Source organism: Condylura cristata, unplaced genomic scaffold (genome assembly GCF_000260355.1).
Source record: "Condylura cristata isolate star-nosed mole 26May11 unplaced genomic scaffold, ConCri1.0 scaffold00041, whole genome shotgun sequence".
Lineage (NCBI taxonomy): Eukaryota > Metazoa > Chordata > Mammalia > Eulipotyphla > Talpidae > Condylura > Condylura cristata.
In genome coordinates this window covers 196,832-214,877 of record NW_004567142.1, presented here as the reverse complement: position 1 = coordinate 214,877, position 18,046 = coordinate 196,832, and the positions used below count along the sequence as shown (strand labels likewise).

At 62.5% G+C, this 18,046-nt stretch overlaps 2 protein-coding genes and 1 long non-coding RNA gene across 3 annotated transcripts in view; 2 read left to right on the top strand and 1 right to left on the bottom strand.

Annotated features, from left to right (window-relative positions):
* AKT2 (v-akt murine thymoma viral oncogene homolog 2) overlaps positions 1 to 11,712 on the top strand; it is a 38,675-nt gene extending 26,963 nt beyond the window's left edge. Inside the window, exons 5-14 of the mRNA XM_004694120.2 lie at positions 3,806 to 3,959; positions 4,359 to 4,490; positions 5,861 to 5,926; positions 6,717 to 6,785; positions 7,254 to 7,376; positions 8,091 to 8,219; positions 8,384 to 8,598; positions 9,044 to 9,131; positions 9,228 to 9,330; positions 10,155 to 11,712. Of these exons, the coding sequence (XP_004694177.1) occupies positions 3,806 to 3,959; positions 4,359 to 4,490; positions 5,861 to 5,926; positions 6,717 to 6,785; positions 7,254 to 7,376; positions 8,091 to 8,219; positions 8,384 to 8,598; positions 9,044 to 9,131; positions 9,228 to 9,330; positions 10,155 to 10,234 (1,159 nt within the window). The 3' untranslated portion in view covers positions 10,235 to 11,712. The remainder of the gene's footprint in view (positions 1 to 3,805; positions 3,960 to 4,358; positions 4,491 to 5,860; positions 5,927 to 6,716; positions 6,786 to 7,253; positions 7,377 to 8,090; positions 8,220 to 8,383; positions 8,599 to 9,043; positions 9,132 to 9,227; positions 9,331 to 10,154) is intronic.
* On the bottom strand, positions 11,633 to 17,181 carry LOC105854477. Its single transcript, XR_001146151.1, has 2 exons — positions 17,121 to 17,181; positions 11,633 to 16,627 (listed from the first exon to the last, which is right to left on the bottom strand). It is a non-coding gene; the product is annotated as an uncharacterized LOC105854477 (long non-coding RNA).
* CNTD2 (cyclin N-terminal domain containing 2) overlaps positions 15,498 to 18,046 on the top strand; it is a 4,080-nt gene continuing 1,531 nt past the window's right edge. The window contains exons 1-4 of the mRNA XM_012733736.1: positions 15,498 to 15,788; positions 16,883 to 16,972; positions 17,061 to 17,216; positions 17,812 to 17,970. Coding sequence (XP_012589190.1) covers positions 15,522 to 15,788; positions 16,883 to 16,972; positions 17,061 to 17,216; positions 17,812 to 17,970 — 672 coding nt within the window. The 5' untranslated portion in view covers positions 15,498 to 15,521. The remainder of the gene's footprint in view (positions 15,789 to 16,882; positions 16,973 to 17,060; positions 17,217 to 17,811; positions 17,971 to 18,046) is intronic.

The window sequence follows — 18,046 nt, the reverse complement described above, 5'->3', positions numbered from 1 at the left end:
GTGCTGGGAACATACATAGGTGTTCAGTAAGTGTTTGCTGAACAAATAGGACAATAATGGAAACTATTTCTAATTCTCTGTTGAGCCAGACACTCCTCTAAGGTCACACTCATAAGAACTCATGTTGTCCTTACGACATTTCTGGGAGGTAGATCCTCACCTATTAAATATGGACAGTTTAATAGAAAGTTACAGAAGTAAGGAGAGGGACCACAGATAGCCTCTGGCTGTAAGTCCCCTTGGGGTGGGGGACCGGATAGGAGGAAGTCCCCCAGCTGCCAGGATAGCCACTGTTGGTCCCCTGCAGGCACAGCAGGCCGCTCTGCCTCCTGCTCTGTTAGTCTTGCTCAGCAGCGTGGCCCAGGGCTGGGCCCAGGCTCAGGGGTCAGGCGGCTCTCCAGGCCGTTTTCTGGAGGGGCTCAGTTCCCTTGCTGTCCCTGGAGTGAGGAGGAAGCAACTGTGAAGGTCCGGCCCAAGGCCCACTCCACAGTCGCTCTCGGCACCTTGCTGCTGCTCCATCCTGCCTGAAGGGCTGCGAGGCCTCCTGCTTCCTCCTGTCCCCAGTGTCCCCAGCGGTCCCCCACACAGCAGCTGCTGACTGGGAAATAAGATCCTGCCACCCCTTGCGTAAAACACTTCAGTGACTCCCCGTGATGTGATGTGAAGGATTAAGACGCAAATCCCTGCCGTAGCCGCCTGGAGCCCAGTGTGGGCTGGCCTGCCCCCCTCACCTCCTCACCCTCCGCCAGCTCCTGCCTGTCGGCCCTGCTGCGTGCCTTCTGACGGCCCCGTCTCTCCGAGGCCTTCAGCCTTCACAGTGCTTCTGTCTGCCCGGTCCCTTCCCTCCCAGCACTGGGTGCGGCCGCCCCACCCCTGTGCTTCATGTATTTCACAGTCATGTGCCAAGAGTCTTCCCAGCTCTGGGGGGCACTCACATTCCAGGAATATCTTTCAGGTCATGTCTTACATGCTACCACCCCAGAGGGCCTTCTGTGACAGCCTCTGAGGAGGGGCTTCTGTCTCTAGGCCCTGCCCTGGGGCATTCACGCACTTGTCTCCGCTGGGCGAGGGGATCCAGTGGGGCTTGTTCCCGCTGCCCCTCAGCGCCTGGGACGAGCCTGGCATGCACAGAGCACTCAGGAAATATTTGCTGGCCGGCCGGGTGCATTCTCACACCAGCCTTTGAGGCCTCACTCTATGCCAGCCTCTGCCCTCAGCACTTTACCTCTGGTGTCTCGTTTCACCCTCCCACAACCCACTTGCCCCCACATGGCGGCACCTGAGGCACACGGAAGTCAGACGGCTGCTTGGCCCGGCCTCCGGGCCACGGCTTGGGTCCACGAGTGCCAGGCCATCTGCCGCCCTCCACCCCCGCAATGGTCCTGTGTCCGTGGGGTACGGGTAGACAGAGGCCCAAGGAGTGAGTCACTTAGGACCTCCCTGCAGCCTGCCCCCCGAAAGTGCCTCGCCTAGCCCCGGGCCCCAAGTGAAGGGTGGGAAGTTCCTGAAAGTACCTCTGACGGGAGATAGGCTTTGGATGGTAGGAAGGCCGGTCCTGGGCCTCCCTGCCTGCTGGTGGTGAAAGTGGGCACATGTCGGCCTCCCTGGGTCTCTGTCTGTTTCTGTAAAGTGTGAGCTGAGTGACTGCACCTCCTCCCCGGACTGGGATGGCTCAGGGCGACCTCGGGAAAGCACTTGAAAGGGCCTGGGCCAGTGTGCTCTCTAGGCCTAGGGCCTTTGTGCTGCCGTGGAGTAGGCTGGCCTTCTAGAAGAGGTGGGCCGAGTCTGAGCGCCCGGGACGGCTTTCCTGGGGCACAGAATACCTCATTCCTTGAGCATGCCCCAATTCTCCATGCTTTACTTTCCTGGACTGTCCTGGGAGGACAGCCCGGCTGTGGGCCCGCTGCAGGTGACGCCTGTGTGCCCCGCTCCTCTGCAGAAGGGGCCTCTGCCACAGTGCTCTGGGGGGAACAGGTGGCTCTGTGGGGCCTCCGCTTTTCTTAGCAGGTCTCTTGGGGAAGGAGGTTGGTTGTGGGGGCTCTTCATTGAGAGAGGGAAGGCATGCCAGCCCCAGCTCTGGGTGGGAGCTCCCCTCTGCCCCAGACACCATGTTGCAAACCCTTGAGGAGCACCCTGGACGGAGGCCCTTGCTTTTTCTCTGGAATGGTGAGTGCTGCAACCCTGCGACCTCGGTCCAGTTGGAACAGGACCGGGGGCTTGATGAGCAGCGGTGCGTGCCATTAGTCCCCCACCCAAACTCTCGCGTCCCCTGGCTTCCACAGGCCCTGCCCGTGAACACTTCCTAGATTGGGCCTCCTCTGTGTGGGGCCACCAGCTCAGCGCCAGGAGTCTGCCCCGGAGGGAGGGGAGCAGGCTGCGGGCGTGCTGGCCCCCCGAGGTGGCAGGCTTGTTGCTCGAGCCCCTGCTGTCGGACTCCAGCTAAGCTCCCCGCCCCAGCTCCGCAGCCCAGAGTGGACCCCCGGCCCGGCTCCGCCCCCCGCTGCTTCTGGGGTGTGGACGCACTGCTCGCTGTTGCTGTTTGCTCGGGCGGTGCTGCCCTGTTGATGGCTCCTTGTCCCCACCTCCCTCGGAAGCAAAGATGACAGCAGACTGCACGTCTCTGCCTGCGCTCGCCTGGGCTTTCCGCGTAGGAGATGCGCCTGCTGTCGGCCCTTGTGTGTGTGTAGTCGGCACGTTTCTTTTTCAATCCATGGTTTGTTTTTTTTTTTTATACCTGAGGTCAGATTTAAAATTTCCTAAGAGGACAGTTAAGATTGGATAAAAGTATATTGTGGGACTTGCCCGCACTCTCGTTTTTGAAAACCAGGACAGCTCATGCAGGGGTAGGGATTTCTACTGTAACTTGTTCCAAAGAGGCCACAGGTCAAAGCAAGTTGAGTAATGCTGGCCGAGACCTTGGTCGGGGAGGGGAGGGGCGGGGGCTGCCTACTCCATCTGGGGTACAGTGGACCCATGAAGATAGTGGCTCCCTCCCCCATGCATTACCCATATACCTGCTGAGTACCCCAGATGCTGGCTTGATCATGTACCGACAAGCGGCGCCCTGTTTGGGGCCCCCAGACTCTGCTTGGCGCCTGGTCTCGCGGGAGCGAGGCTGCTCCGAGGGGCCCAGGTGTGCTTGTTGATGGCCGGCCCAGCCAAGAGCTTGCTGCCTGCTGCCCCCAGAGGTGGTGGTGGCAGCCCTCTCTGAGTCCAGCTGCCAAGGCTGGAGCAACCGCTGCGTTTCTTGGTCTCGTATTTTAATCCAGGCGTGGAAACCCATCTGTAATGCTCTGGAAGTATTTGCGCCTCGAGGACAGCAGGTCCAGACTCTGGTGTCCTGACTCCTGCTGCGGCAGCCAGGGCCTGCGGAGGTGGTGGCTTTCCCGCGGCCACGGGCGCGCTCACGCCTCTGGCCCCAGCTCCTCTGGCTGCCGCCGCCTGCTGTTCCTGGTTAGCCCTTACAAAACGCCGGTCACTAGTGTAAACTTGAGCTGTTCCGGAGGCAGTTAGAGGAGTACTCAAGGCTCAGGGTGGCAGCTCGTATTCACGGGCTGTGGAGAAGGTGGTCTCTTCTCTGTGGTTGTTGTTCCCTGACTCTGGTTTCAAGCCAGGTTGCTGTCTCAGGTGGTCTCTGTCCTACGGCACCACCGCCACAGCCAGAGGGTCCGTCCAGCCCCTTGGCTCTTGAGATGAGACAGGTCTCCCCCAAGTGCCCAGAGGTGTTTGGTGATTGCTTGCGCATTGGAGGTGCGGGGCTCTGCCCTCCTTCCCCCAGGCCCAGACTCAGGCCCGTGTCCCACAGGGAGGAGTGGATGAGGGCCATCCAGATGGTCGCCAACAGCCTCAAGCAGCGTGGCCCGGGCGATAGCCCCGTGGACTACAAGTGTGGCTCCCCCAGTGACTCTTCCGCCGCCGAGGATATGGAAGTGGCGGTTAGCAAAGCGAGGACCAAGGTGGTGAGTGCTGAGGGGCAGGCGGCCTAGAGGTGGGGCCCGCTGGCCTGCACACCCTTCTCCCCGCAATGCTGTCCCGCACCCAGGTTTCGTGCAGGGAATGGGGTGCCCAGCCCTGCCGCTTCACCACTGCCTTGTGAGATGGGCGACCTCAGGTTGAAAGTGTCCACGGGTAGGACAGCCTTGTCCTGGGAGCCCACATCAGGGCTCCTGGCCCAGTCCCGCAGGGCGCAGGGCGCTGAGCAGAGCCTGCGTCTGAAGGCCGCGTCGGCGCCAGGGGTGCCGCTCACAGCGCTGCCCGGGCCGCCCGCCCTGCTCATGCCTGAGCCCTCTGGCAGCACTGTCCTCCTCCTGTGGGCCACGAGCCGGTGCCGACTGCCCCACTCTCCCCATCCCTGGCAGACCATGAATGACTTCGACTATCTCAAACTCCTGGGCAAGGGCACCTTTGGCAAAGTCATCCTGGTGCGGGAGAAGGCCACCGGCCGCTACTATGCCATGAAGATCCTGCGGAAGGAGGTTATCATTGCCAAGGTGAGCGCCCCCGGCCTGCAGCTGGCCGGCCCCTGGGTCTGTGGTCCTGAGCCTGACCGTGGGCAGGAGCCCTCACGGGACCTGAACACCTACCTCCCGCTGCTGCCCACGGTGCGTTCCCCCAACCCACCCCTGAGCTCCTGTCAGGCAGGGGAGCCTGAGGCCCAGCCTGCGCCCACCCTCCGGCCCTGGGCCTCACCCAGCAGGGGCTGCCGGGGTTGAAAGTAGGTCCCTTGATCATATAGGACCTGTGGGGGCTTGGCTCAGGGTGCATCAGTAGGAAGCTGGGTCAAGAATGGAATTCTATTTCTTGTCTTTATTTAAAGTTTTTGAAATGGAAGATTCCAATCACAATATAAAATTTTCAAAGGAAAACTATCATGACTCCCATGGTGCCGTCACCCAGTCTCCGCAGTTGACAACATCAGGCCTGTCTTGTCTCAAAGCTCCACCCTCTCCCTGCTTCCCTTTTGGTCCTGGAGTATTTTAAGGCACATTCTAGACAGCGTATAATTTCAGCCGTACATACTTAGGTGAGCGTCTCTGACAATACGGATTTCAGAGAGCAGCATGGTGGCGCTCGGTCACAGCTGGTGAATGGGCGGTCCCTGTGGCTTTCGTGCAGGGCAGGGGTTTCTCACCCTCGGCCATGTTGCCATTCTGGGCCTGGTCTTCCTTTGTTGTGGGGTCATGCTATGCACTGTGGCAAGTTGAGCAGCGTCCCTGGCCTCTACCCGCCAAGCTAGTGGCACCTGCCCCTCAAGCTGTGAAATGAGAATTGTCTTCAGACAGATGTCCCTGGGGACCGGCCCCTGCTCTGAGGTGCCAGTGTCGGTGCAGCGGCAGGTCAGGACTCCAGCAGCTCTCCGGGTGACTACACACACCCAGACACCAGCCTGGCCCTGCGATAGGCCCCGGGAGCCTGTGACACCACTGCCAGATGCACCCCTGCAGGTCCCCGCTGTGCAGGTCCACACCTGAGCTGCTCTCGGAGCGAGAGCCTTGCTCAGAGCCGGTTCCCCTTCGGACAAGAACACCCTGGGTGGGGATTCTCACGGCTCCGCGTCGCCCCAGGGGGTCTCGTAACATCTCATAAGGCCTGTCCCCTTTACCTATATTAAAATAGGTCTCTGGATTGGGGTGGTGAGGGCCTGGTCCTTTGTAAAGGCTCCGTCACCTTTCCATCTGCCAGTCTGGAGAGCCACCGACTCCTCTCTCGACCTTGTCACGAGCGCTGGTGATGGTGACACTGCCCTTGCCCGGCCCGCTGCGTGGCAGCTAGGAAAGGCCTTGTGCTTCGCCGAGGTGTCGCCCTGCCCGGCAGGGGCCCAGGCGCGGGGTGCAGTCCATCACTTGGCCTCTGTCTGCAGGATGAAGTTGCCCACACGGTCACCGAGAGTCGCGTGCTCCAGAACACCAGGCACCCGTTCCTCACGGTGAGTGGCCAGCCCCTGTGGGCAGAGCGCAGGCAAGAGCCCAGACCCCGTCACAAGAGGCACAGAGGTGACCTTGGCCAGGGGGCCAGGGCAAGGGGGTGGTGAGCTCCCAGGAGCCGGACCCAACACCGCTGGGGGGCGGGGTTCATGTTGCACTTGGGCCAACCACACTGCCATGCTGTGAGATGGCCCCGGAGGCCGTGACTGTGTCCTCAGAGGCTTCTAGCCCAGCTGGTCTTCGTGGGAATTGTCACTTTTTTTTTTAAATAAGTAAGTCTAGAAGCAGGTAGGTCGCTGCTACCTACTCATTTAGGCTGGCGGTAATGTCCATCAGGACCAGCAGCTGTTAGTTAACTGGACCACACTGCGGTGGCTTGGGGTCACCTCCGCACTCAGCTGTGGCGCACGCTCCGTGCCTCCTTAGGAGGTGCCATCGGCAGTGCTGAGGAACGCCCTGGGGCTCCTGGGAGCAGTTTGAGGACCGTTAGTCTGTGCTCTCCTTGGGGTGGGCACTGCCATTGCCAGCCCCCAGCCCGCACCCCGTGTGCGCGCGTATAGATTTTAATGCACCCCACTGTAGAAGAGGAGGGGCGTGAAGACCGCGGTGCTGCCGCAGGGCACACTCTGCCTGGGCAGTGCCTCTGGGGGCGCCCGCGAAGGCCGAGGACGCGAGGGTTCAGCTCGCGAGCCCGTTCACCGCCCTCAGCCAGGCTGAGCTGCGGGCCCCTGCCTGGTGCCCGCCCGGGCGAGGGTCCTGCCGCCGCCTCCTACCCGGCGCCCCTCCCCGCAGGCGCTGAAGTACGCCTTCCAGACCCACGACCGCCTGTGCTTCGTGATGGAGTACGCCAACGGTGGGGAGGTGAGCCCGCGGCCCGGCTTCCTGGGTGTCTCCCGGGCGGGTGCGCTGAGGGAGCTGCGGCATGCTGCAGGTGGGACGGACTCAGAGGCCGGGGCGGGGCGTGCTGGGACCGCGGGAGGTCGCCGGCCCGCAGCGCCCACGGATGTCCTAAAGGTCGTAAAGGGAAAGACTGTTCTGTGGCTCCCTAAGTCCTCACGGAGCGAAGTCGGCGCCAGCGCTCAGCGAGCTGCTCACGCCCACCTGTCTCCCCTCGCGGTCTCCCACACTCCGACCTCGTGCAGGTGTCGCTCCCGGCTGTGCCGGCCGCCGGCGGCCTCCCCCCAGCGTGCCCTGGACTGGGCTCTGCGCGCTTCCCCTCTCCTGGTCCTTGCTGCGCTCACCTGCTGGTTCACAGAGGGGGGTCACTGTGTCCCTGGGCTGGGCCCCTGCGTTCTTCCCGCGGCCGGTCCGACCTCCCTCCCCCGGCAGCTGTTCTTCCACCTGTCCCGGGAGCGCGTCTTCACGGAGGAGCGGGCCCGCTTCTACGGCGCAGAGATCGTGTCGGCCCTGGAGTACCTGCACTCCAGAGACGTGGTGTATCGCGACATCAAGGTGAGCACTTGCCAGGCGCGGCCGCGCTGTGCCGTGCGCCGAGGGGCGGGCGCTTGGGGAGGTGGCTGGGCAGGGCCACCGGGACGGGCAGCCCGAGAACATGCCTGCACGGTGTCCGGCAGCGCTGCTCGCGCCGCCCGCAGACTGGACGCCGCCGTGTGTGCTGCGGGCAAGCCGGGGGAGGCCGGAGCAGCTGAGCCCGCGGGCGCCCCAGGCGCAGCCACGGGCCCGTCTTGGCTGTGCAGTGCAGGCAGCCGCAGCACGCGGGGAAGGAAGTGAAGGGCCTCTCTCGGGGCTGCTTACTAACCGGGGCTGGTCATGCTTTCTTGGCCCACTGGGCGGGGTGTCAAGGCCCACTAAGCTGTCCATTGGTGGCTTGTGTTTTGTTCTTCCCAGTGTCTGTTCCATGACTGAGGAAAATGAGGGTGCCCCTCACATTCAGAGTTTGGAGACTGGCGCACACATGAGTGGGGGACACATGTGGAGCAGGGTGCTCTTCGGGCTTCCCAGGGAGCAGCGGGGCTGGGGGAGGGCAGGCCTCCCAGGAGCTGCTCTCTGCTCCCGGGAGCGAGGACTCAGACCCCATGTCTCAGCCCGGACCCCTTGACGGGCACTGCAGGCTTCAGCCCTCTCCTGGGAAGCTCTGGGGCGCTTGGGGGTTCAGAAAGTGGCATAAGGGATGACACGGACCTGATACATTGACTTTTCCTACAGCTGGAAAATCTCATGCTGGACAAAGACGGCCACATCAAGATCACTGACTTTGGCCTATGCAAAGAGGGCATCAGTGACGGGGCCACTATGAAAACCTTCTGTGGGACCCCCGAGTACCTGGCACCCGAGGTGTCTGGGGCTGGAGGTCCCGGGGCGTGTGTGGCCAAGGGAGGGGCCCCCAGACCTGGCGATTCCCTTAATCCCCTGAGGACAGGGTTCTGGTGGCCCTGAGCACCCCACAGACCCCGCACTGCCAGGGTTTGGGCTGGCCCTCACTGCCCCTCCCTGCCCAGGTGCTGGAGGACAACGACTACGGCCGGGCCGTGGACTGGTGGGGGCTGGGCGTGGTCATGTACGAGATGCTGTGCGGCCGCCTGCCCTTCTACAACCAGGACCACGAGCGCCTCTTCGAGCTCATCCTCATGGAGGAGATCCGCTTCCCGCGCACGCTCAGCCCCGAGGCCAAGTCCCTGCTGGCGGGGCTGCTGAAGAAGGACCCCAAGCAGAGGTGAGGGCTGGTGGCGGCCCCGCCCAGCCCAGTGCCACCTGCTGCCTCTCCCCTGGGCCCAGAGGGGCCGCCTCCACGGAGCCGCTCTTGGGGTGCGCTGCTGACCCCTGCGCTGCACTGGGGAGCACTCCCATGGGGAGGCCTGTCCTTAAACATTCTGCCTGCACTCGTTGCTTCGTGGGGATGCTGAGGGGCAGGGCCGGGTGTGACGCGCCATCTGCTGGGCCTGCGCGCTCCGCTCCCTCTGGGTGCCAGGCCCAGGCTGCGATCTCCTGCCTGTGACCCTGGGCCCAGAGCCCTCCCTGAGCCTGCTTCATCCTGTGAAGCGGGAGCCCGTGGCCAGCGCAGACTCGTGAGGGTGTTCAGGGCCTGTGCCCAAACGCAAGCCTGCCTCCCGGAACCTGGCCGCCTCGGGAGGCGGGTGCTCACGGCCGTCTCTGCCCAGGCTCGGCGGGGGGCCCAGCGATGCCAAGGAGGTCATGGAGCACAGGTTCTTCCTCAGCATCAACTGGCAGGATGTGGTTCAGAAGAAGGTGAGCCCACCACCCCACAGGAGCCCTGCCCTCGGGGTGCTGAGGGCCAGGCCTCCTGTCATCAGGTCCTTGAGCTTGGGCTCCTCTCCTCTGTAGCTCCTGCCACCCTTCAAACCTCAGGTCACATCTGAGGTCGACACAAGGTACTTTGATGACGAGTTCACCGCCCAGTCCATCACAATCACCCCCCCGGACCGCTGTGAGTGTCAGCCCCATCTCTGCGGGCCTGCTGGGAGGCAGGGGTGGGGTCTGCTCTTGACCCAGACCCCGGGAGAAAGTGCGGGGTGCCCCACGCTGCGGTCTGCTCACAGGGCTTGCAGTGGTCTGCCTTCGCGCCCGGTGAGGGGCCCCAGGAGCCCGGCCAGCCTGCTCCAGAGTTGTGGGGAGTGGCCAGGCGGGAGGTGGCGGCGCCGAGATGGCAGTGCCTGTGCTGGGGCCCAATGGCTCACTGAGCCTGCGGCTCCCAGTTCCTGCTGCCATGCCACTGGGCTGTGCGGGAGCCCCGGCAGGGCGGCGGTGCCCATGGGCAGCACCTGTCTGGGTGGAGTGGTCGCCATGTGGCAGGCATGGGGCTGGACCGGGAGGGTCTTGGGGTCCATTGGGAGGGGTGTTGTTGCACAAGAAACTTTGGAGGGGTTTGCGCGGAGGGCGCAGCGAGGCTTTGGGGCCGTAGGAGATCCTGCGTCTTCACCTGCCTGACTGGGAGGGGGGCTGCTGGCGGCAGCAGTAGTGACCAGGGCAGGGGTTGGGCTGGCCTGCCGTCTGCATGAGGTGGGGGAGCGCAGCGCAGGGGAGAGGGTGGGAGCTCAAGGGGCTGACTGGGCAGGTGGGAGTGGGATGCAGCCTTGGCTCCAGAACTGGGGCTGCAGTGGAGCCGAGGTACCTCAGCCGGGAGACAGTCGCTCAGCCGGGCCTGCCCCTCGGTGGCTGGCCCCAGGTGGTTTTCCCCAGCCCCCAGCCTAGGTGGGGTGCCAGTCCTCCACATGTGGGTTCACTTCAGTCCGTGTCCACCCCACCCCACAGACGACAGCCTGGGCTCACTTGAACTGGACCAGCGGACCCACTTCCCACAGTTCTCCTACTCGGCCAGCATCCGCGAGTGAGCGGCGGCCGGCAGAGACGCGCAGGCTGCCAGCACCGCCCGGGCTTCCTTTTCTCTCTTTTTTTAAGTTTTTATTTTGCCTTTTTTGTTTGTGTCCCCATCTCTCACCCCCACTTCGTTTTTTCTTGAGCCCTCACCCCGCCTCCCCTCAGCGGTCCCCCTGGGTCCTGTTCTGCCCTTCCCTCTGTGCCCAGGCCAGGAGAAGGGAGACTCCGCCGCCCGCCTCAGGACCCGGCCTTTGGGCGGGTGGAGAGGTCCAGCTTCTGATCATCAGAGCCCTGGTGAGGGCCGGGCGTGGTGCCGCGCGGGCCGTCCTGCAGGCCTGGCCGGCCTTCTTGGGGGCCGCCTTCTTGGGGGTGCACGCCCAGCTGGCAGTGCCCTGGTGCTGCCTCCCATCCCCTGTCGGCTGGGCGGCCTGGCTTGGGGCGGCCTGGCTTGGGGCGGCCAGCCCCTCTTCCACAGGGGCGGAAAAGCAATAATGTCCAGGGGCTGGCCCGGGCCTTCAGAAGCTGCAGATGGCGGCTTAGGGCTCCCTCGTGCGGACAGAGACCACTCTGTCCTGTGAGGAGCCGGGAGGAGCCCAGGTGATGGGCGCCTGCCCGGCCCGGCCCCCAAGCTGCTCTCCTGACCCTGTGAGGAGGCAGGAGGAACATTTGGGGGCTAGTTTCCCCACCCCCAGCCCCGTGCCTTACCAAGGCTTCCTTCCGGCCGGCCTTGCCTCCCGCTGGGCCCCAGGCCTGGCCCCTGGTCCCTGAGGACCGAGGCCAGGGTCGCTCGCCCTCTCGCTGTCTAGGTGGGGAGGGGCGCCAGCCTCGCTGTTACACGTCCTCGCTGTTACACGTCTCATACCGAGACAGTATTGGGCCCCGTAGAGCAGGGTGGAGGAGGGGTGGGGTGTCTGGTACGTCTTGGGGTGGGAGGCCTCTGAGGAGGAGGCTTCAGACCACCCCGCAGCCCCTCTCTGGGCCACGTTCTGCAGCCTTAAGGTGAATGTGTCAGTGCTCGGCACGCATGTGTGTGTCTCAGACCACGTGTCCTGGGGCTCCCGTGCGTCTGGGACGTAAGACACGTGGTGCGCGTGGCGTGCGTGTTGGGTGTGTGTGCGAGGACAGGTACGTCCCAGCCTCAAGTGTGCGCGCGTGTGTGGGCTTGGGCCTGTCCCGGCCTGAGCATCTCACCCCCGGAGGGGATGCTGTCCTAGGAGGGGGCTGCACCCGAGGTCCTACTTGCTGCCCTGCCTCCCCCCCCCCAACATCTCCGGGTGTTTGGATTTAGTTTTTGTGGTTTTGATCTCCCCACCCCACCTCCTGTAATAGGTAGTTCACAGAAAGACATCCTGGGGTGGGATGGGGGTTGGTTTGGGTGGGGGATGTCTTTTCCTTTGTGTGTATATGTTTATCTGAGAGTTCTCCCTCCTCCCCGGCCTTCCCCCAGTCCTTGGATTTGTACGGTACAAGCAATAAAGACACTCGTTTCAGACTGGGCCCCCACCCTGGGCATTTCCTTGCTGAGGGAGTGAGCCCTCCTGCTCCTCTTGCTCAGTTCACAGGCCCCGCCTGCTGGAGGTGGGGAGCCTGTGGGGGTGGCTCAGGCTGGTGGGGAGGTCACAGGGTGGAAGCTGCTGAGGAGCTGCAAGGTGCTCCAGGCCTGGGGTGGGGGTGCGAGGTAGGTCCCCAGGCTCCAGTAGCTCTTCGGCGGGGAGGTGGGGTGGAGGGCAGTGGCCCTGATCACGGGGGTGTGCAGGGTGTTACTGAGCCCCAGCCGCAGTGTGACAGGTGTGTCTGTCACCCCGCTCTGAGCCCACAGGGCACTCACTGCCTGCCCGCCCGCCCCCTTCCCATGGGCGGAACTCGGGTCCATGGGGCCAAGTGGTGCTGCAGCAGGAGCACCTCAGTGTCTTGTCGCAGCAGCTCCGCCCCAGGGACCCCAGCAGGGTCCAGTCAGCAGGGCCCAGCCTCACACTGGTGGACTTGGTGTCAGGTTCCGCCAGGAGTCGGCTTCACGGGCATCATTCGGGGGCCAGCAGTGAGGGCAGTGGGAAGGCAGCCTCTTTATAGACTTTGCCGCTGGCGACAGCCGAGAGTCAGCAGGTTGTTCTCCCTGATAACTGCGCGTTATCGGCACATTGTCTGATGATGGCCTGGGCCTGAGCGACCTGGAGAGGAGCTTCCTCTCCTCCTGCCCTGCCCCTCGGTGTCCTGGGCCAGCTTCCCGTGCTGGCCTGGCGGCTGGCGCAGGGCACGGCCTGGGCAGGGCACACAGAGCAGGAGGGGCTGGCGCTCATGTCTGTGGGGGAGCTTGTCCCCGGGAGGGAAAAGGTAGAAGAGTCTGAATAAAATTTTGCCAATTAGAAAAAAATTTGAGATGAATCTGGTTTTTGTCCTGTGCACTTGGTGTCATGAGGTGAGTGTGGGGCGTGGGGGGTCCCTCCACAAGGCGAAGGCATGGAGGAAAGGGTCCCCCAGGTACCAGGCTGTGGGCACTCACGTTACTTTCCTGTGCAAATGGCCTGGCACCCTAAAAAAGGCTGATCCCCCTTTTATGCATGGCTCCGCCCAGCCACTGAGGCCAAGCCTGGCGCTCCCTGGCTGGAGCTGTTGAGGGAGGTGACGTGCCCGCAGAGTTGCCATGGCGGTCTGGGGCTCGCTCCCCTCCCAGGGGCTGGGAAGTGACTTCTGGCGTTAGTTGGCATGTAAATCTCTGGGTCCTCGTCAGCGTTCTCCTTTTGCCATCTGGCAGTGACCACCAGCCCCAGCTGCTCCTCATGGCGTCTCCAGGTCTTCCCGTGCACGGGGAGAGCCTACTTGCCTCTCCTGGCCAGCTATGGCCGAGGGCGCTCTGGGGCCTGGGACCCGTCACTGACTGACGTTGTGGCAGTTGCGGCTGCTCCGTCTGCCCTGTCCTTGGGGAAGTGCCTGCCTTTCAGTCACAGAAGGAGCTTCTGGGTTAAGCAGCCATTTCCCCAAGTGGCTGGTTTATTCTGGTGAGGATTGGCGAGGTCCCTACTTGCAGACCCCCCTCAGACTGCACTAGGAGGTGCTTGCGCCTCAGTCTACGTGCCCCACTAGGTGTTCACACCGATCATCTCCGATCCCATCACCACCCCCTCTCTGTACCTGTCTGTCCTCTGACCATTCCGCCGCCTCCCACCGGCCAGCCCGTCTGCCCAGTCCTGGGGCAGCTGCAGAGTTGCTAACTCGGGCCGCCGTGCCACACCGGTGGGGCTGTGTTCATGGCGCCCTGTGTCTTGGTAGAGGTATACATACAGTCACATACTGTGACCCTGAGTGACTGGCTCCTCCCTGGCCCTGTCCCCTCCCATGTGGTCATGTCAAAGCTTGGAAATACAGGGGCTTTGTTTCGCATCTTGCAATGGGACACTTGTTCTGCGACAGCTCTCTTTGTCACTGAGACGGACAGAGTACTATAAAGACGTTTCTGTGACCCCCACACTAACACCCCACAGTCCTACTGAGGCCCATCAGCCAGGTCTCTGGCAGTGTGAAAGCCTTTACCACACCAAGTTTTGCCCCAAATCCTGGGGATGGGTGCAGGCCCCCAGGACAAGGGGCACTTCCTCCCCCACCCCCTTTTCCACATAAGGAAATTGAGTCAGGGAAGAGGTGGTGAAGAGGTGGGTTCAGGCCCAGCCCTCCCATTTGCCTTCAGAGCAACTTAAACCAGAGCAGGGCGGGGCCTTTCAGACAATCACTTGCGAAGCACTTGCTGGTGCTCACTCTTCCCCGGCCCTTGGGGTTCAGGGCTTAGGGAGCCCGCCCTGGGGGGCCCTGACCTGTGTGGGGGCACAAGAAACTCTGCTCATTGCCGAGCATGTGATGAGCTTGGCGCTGCTGTAGATGCTGGAGGCACAGGCCCAAGCGGGCCAACACAGCTGCCTCCTGGAGGAGATGCGTAACTCATTCTCCAGATACAGGAGATCAGAACTGAAAGGAGGGCTGGGTGAAGACTGGGTGGCTGCTTCTGGCGGGGTGGGGGAGGTCACGTGTGCAGACCAAGAGCCAGCAGAGCCGTGGTTCTCCGGGAATAGAACTGCGGCCCAAGGAGTGGCAAGTGCAGAGGCCCCGGGACGGCCTGCTTGTTGGGGAACAGAGGCCAGGGGTCTTTAGTAGAGAGAGTGTGAGAAGAGCAGAAGGAAATGAGGTTTAAAAGACAGCAAGGGGCCTGTGGGCAATAAAGGTGTTTGTGTTTCACTGCATCTAACAGGAAGCCTGCGTCACACGCTGTCACTTTCCTGGCTTCACTGGGCTCTCCGTGTCTCAGACCAGCCTCTCATACGTCAGGTCCTCCACTGACGTGGTGTCCTCCACCGGGAGTAGTCTCCCCTTCCTCTGCGTTCCTGGCTGTTCCTCCATGTGTCAGCTGCAAGGTGACCCCAGAGAGGCCCTGGTGTGCTCACTTCCCAGTCCATAAGTATTTGTCGAGTTACCTGTGATGTGGCAACTCCTGGGGATACGGCAATGAAAGGGGAAAATAATTATAAAAAATTCTGCCCTCACATTTCAATCAGAGGGAGATGATGAAAAGGGTACTATACAGCTAGAAGGTAACAGGAGAGAAGAAACGCAGAGACTGGGGACAGGATTTCCTCAGGATGGTAGTTTGCATGAAGAAGGAAACTTCTGTAAACACCTTGAACCAATGGGGACTATGGGGGAAGAGCATTTCAGGCAGAGGGAACAGCCAGTGCGAAGGCCCTGAGGCCTTCATCTGGGTTAGGAGGAGCCTGTGTGGAATGGGAATGAGTGGACAGGGTGCAGAGGTGTGTGGGGAGAATGAGGGAAGTGGGTCTTGACTTTCAACTCAGAGAGGTGGGAGCCACCAAGGGCGTCTGGGCAGAGGCAGTGATCTGACCGGTGCTGCACTGCACTAGCCCCTCTGGCTGCATGTGGAGGACAGAGGAGGGGATAGGGGCCCCCGGAGGGCAGCGGGGAGGCCCCGAACACAGTCTTACAAGACATCCTCAGGACAGTCTGCTAAGTTTTGAAAACAACCCCCCTTTGCAGCGGAGGGAAGTGAGGTTTACAGAGGCTGCCTTTGACCATACGGGAAGTGGCAGGATGAGGGTTTGACTGCGGCTGTGTGAACTTAGAAAGTCCGGAGGGTGCAGAGCCAGCCTGGGGAGCATCTACCGCAACCCAGGCACCTGCCCAGGTGAGCGTGCTCCGTGGTGCGCCTGCGCCCAGACGCAATTAAAGCGCCGGCCCCAGCTGGTACAGTTCCAGCGCGAAGAGGCGGGCGTTGGGTTTCGCCTCGCACCAGCCTGGAGGATGCCGGTGAGTTGCAGGGGTCAGAATCCCCCTCGGGCTCAGGCTTCTCTAGGCACTGACCCCCTAGCCACTCGCTTGCAGAGCCCAGCTGCTTCTCTCGACCCCGAGCCTTCGACTGCTCCAGTCCCCATGGGGCCGAGCGTCTCCCCAGGACTCAGGGAGAGCGCCTCGGGGCCCCACGCACCGCCTGGGCTGGAGGAGGCGCTGAGTGCACTGGGGCTGGAGGGAGAGCGGGAGTATGCGGGGGACATCTTCGCCGAAGTCATGGTGAGTGGAGCCCAGGCCTGAGGCCTAGGCCGGGCGCTGACGACGGCCGCAGAGGCTTGGATTAGAGGAGCCCGCCTCCGTGCCCATCTCTTAGGGCTAACCTTCCAGCCTGCGGCCGGACTGCTTGACTTTTTCTTTTTTCCCCCCCGACAGTTTCCACCGCCAGGAATGTCACTGCCCAGACCCCCAGGCTGTGGCGGCCTTAGGGTATCTCAGAGCAGTTTCTATCAGTCCCCCCAGCTATTTGGTGCTTTGTCAACAAACTGTTCTAGGCACCACAGTGTGTCCTGGGGAAGGGGGTCCAGCTAGCAAACGGGTGAATCTTTCCAAAGGGCTGCAGAGACTCTGCTCGGCAGGCTCTGTCGGGAGACATGCTGAAGGGACAGGCTCTGAAGGGAGACTTACAGCACCTCGGGACCCGTCAGGGCCCCAGGGGGCAAACAGGTACAATAAGAAAAGTAATAGTAATGGGGTACAGAGACAGTGATGGGGCACAGAGTACTGGAAGTCAGGGAAACTTTAATGGCAACTGGAATGGCTGAAGCCGCGGCAATGCCGGGGAAGGGCTTGTGTGGAGCAGGAATAGGAAGTGCATGCAAAGGCCGCAGAGTGCGGGTGATCGCCGCAGGGTCTAAGGATGCTGGGTTTTGAGGGGAGAGGAAAAGAGGTGATGGTTGGAGCATGAGCTTGACGTCTGAGAGGGGTCAGGATGGTCTCCGAAGGCCTCGGGGGGATTTAAGCTGGAGTGTTCCTTGGTCAGACATTCACTTCAGAAAGACCCTTCTGGATGCTGAGGGGGGTGGGTTGCGAGTCCGTGGCCAAGAGCGGGGCCTGGGAAGCTGGGGAGGGAGAGACGGGATGCCCATGGTCAGGGGGCTACACATTGGAGTGGTGGCCAGAGGAGTCCAGAATCAAGTCCAGAGTTCCCAATGGGGTGGCGGAAGGGGAGCAAGTCTGGAGGAGACACTGGAGGCCAGCCGGGTGTCACATTCCTGCGCGTCCAAGCCGAGCAGGGTTCCGCCGCTCTCCTTTGGAGTTCAGCGGAGAAACTGAGGCCCAGGTGTGGAGAGTGAGGCCAACCCTGCCCAACCCAGGTGTGCCGCGCGCTGCCCGGGAGGGCCCTACCCCGTGCCGTGACCCCGGAGATGCGTGCTCTAGTGGTGGACTGGCTGGTCCAGGTGCACGTATGTACCGGGGGGACGGGGAGGGGGGAGCCAGGGCGGGCCCGCGTCTTGGCTTAAGACTCTGGTGGTCACCCGTGCCCTTTCCCAGGAGTACCTGGACCTGGCGGGGGACACGCTCTACCTAGCGGTGCACCTGCTTGATTCCTACCTGCGCGCATACCGCGTGCGCCCACACCGCCTGCAACTGCTGGGCGTGGCCTGCCTGTTCGTGGCCAGCAAAATGGAAGAGTGCGGCTTTCCCGAGGTACTTCCGGGGTGGAGCTTGCGAGGGCGGGGCGCCTTCCCGTTGGCCCGCCGGCTGGCGGGGTAAACGCCCACTGGTGCCAGGGCCCCTGCCCGCCGTGCCTTTTCTGTACCGCTGGGAATCCCAGCGTATCTGTGAGATAGGGATGCCCATGTGTCTCTCCAACAGGAGGCGACAGAGGCCCTGAGAGGACGACATTTGCCCAAAGCCCGGTGCTTGGGGCTGGGGCTCAGCCGCGCATACTTATTTATAGCCAATACAGCGCAGCCGGAGCGTTTTCATATGCATCCATTCCGTGCTTATCCAGAGTGGGCGGTCATGGCTACATGGCTCAGTTTTACGGAAGAGGAAACGAGTTCTGAGAGCTTCAGAACATGTCCATGTCCCGCAGAAAGGCAAATGGTAGGACTTGAGCACGCCTCTAGGTCTTTCTGACTCGAGTCTGCTCTGCACGACTTCCAGGCAATAGGCCAATGGCCCCTTCTGCCGGCCAGGAAACAGGGCTAGAGTGGGCACTGGCCCGAACCCAGGCATTCCTGGGCAGGGAGTAAAGAGCCGGGGTCCACCGCCCAGAGTCTCTTTTCCGCATCCGCAGCCCGCCTCCCTCTGCCTCCTGGGCGCCGGCTCCTTTTCACCCGCTGAGCTTCTGCGAGCCGAGCGCCGCATCCTGAGCCGCTTGGACTTCCGGCTGCACCACCCCGGCCCTCTCCTTTGCTTGGGGCTACTGGCCGCACTGGCGCGGAGCAGCCCCTCGGTGCGTGCGTGCGTGCGTGCGTGCGTGCTTGCGTGCGTGCTTGCGTGCGTGCTTGCGTGCGTGCTTGCGTGCGTGC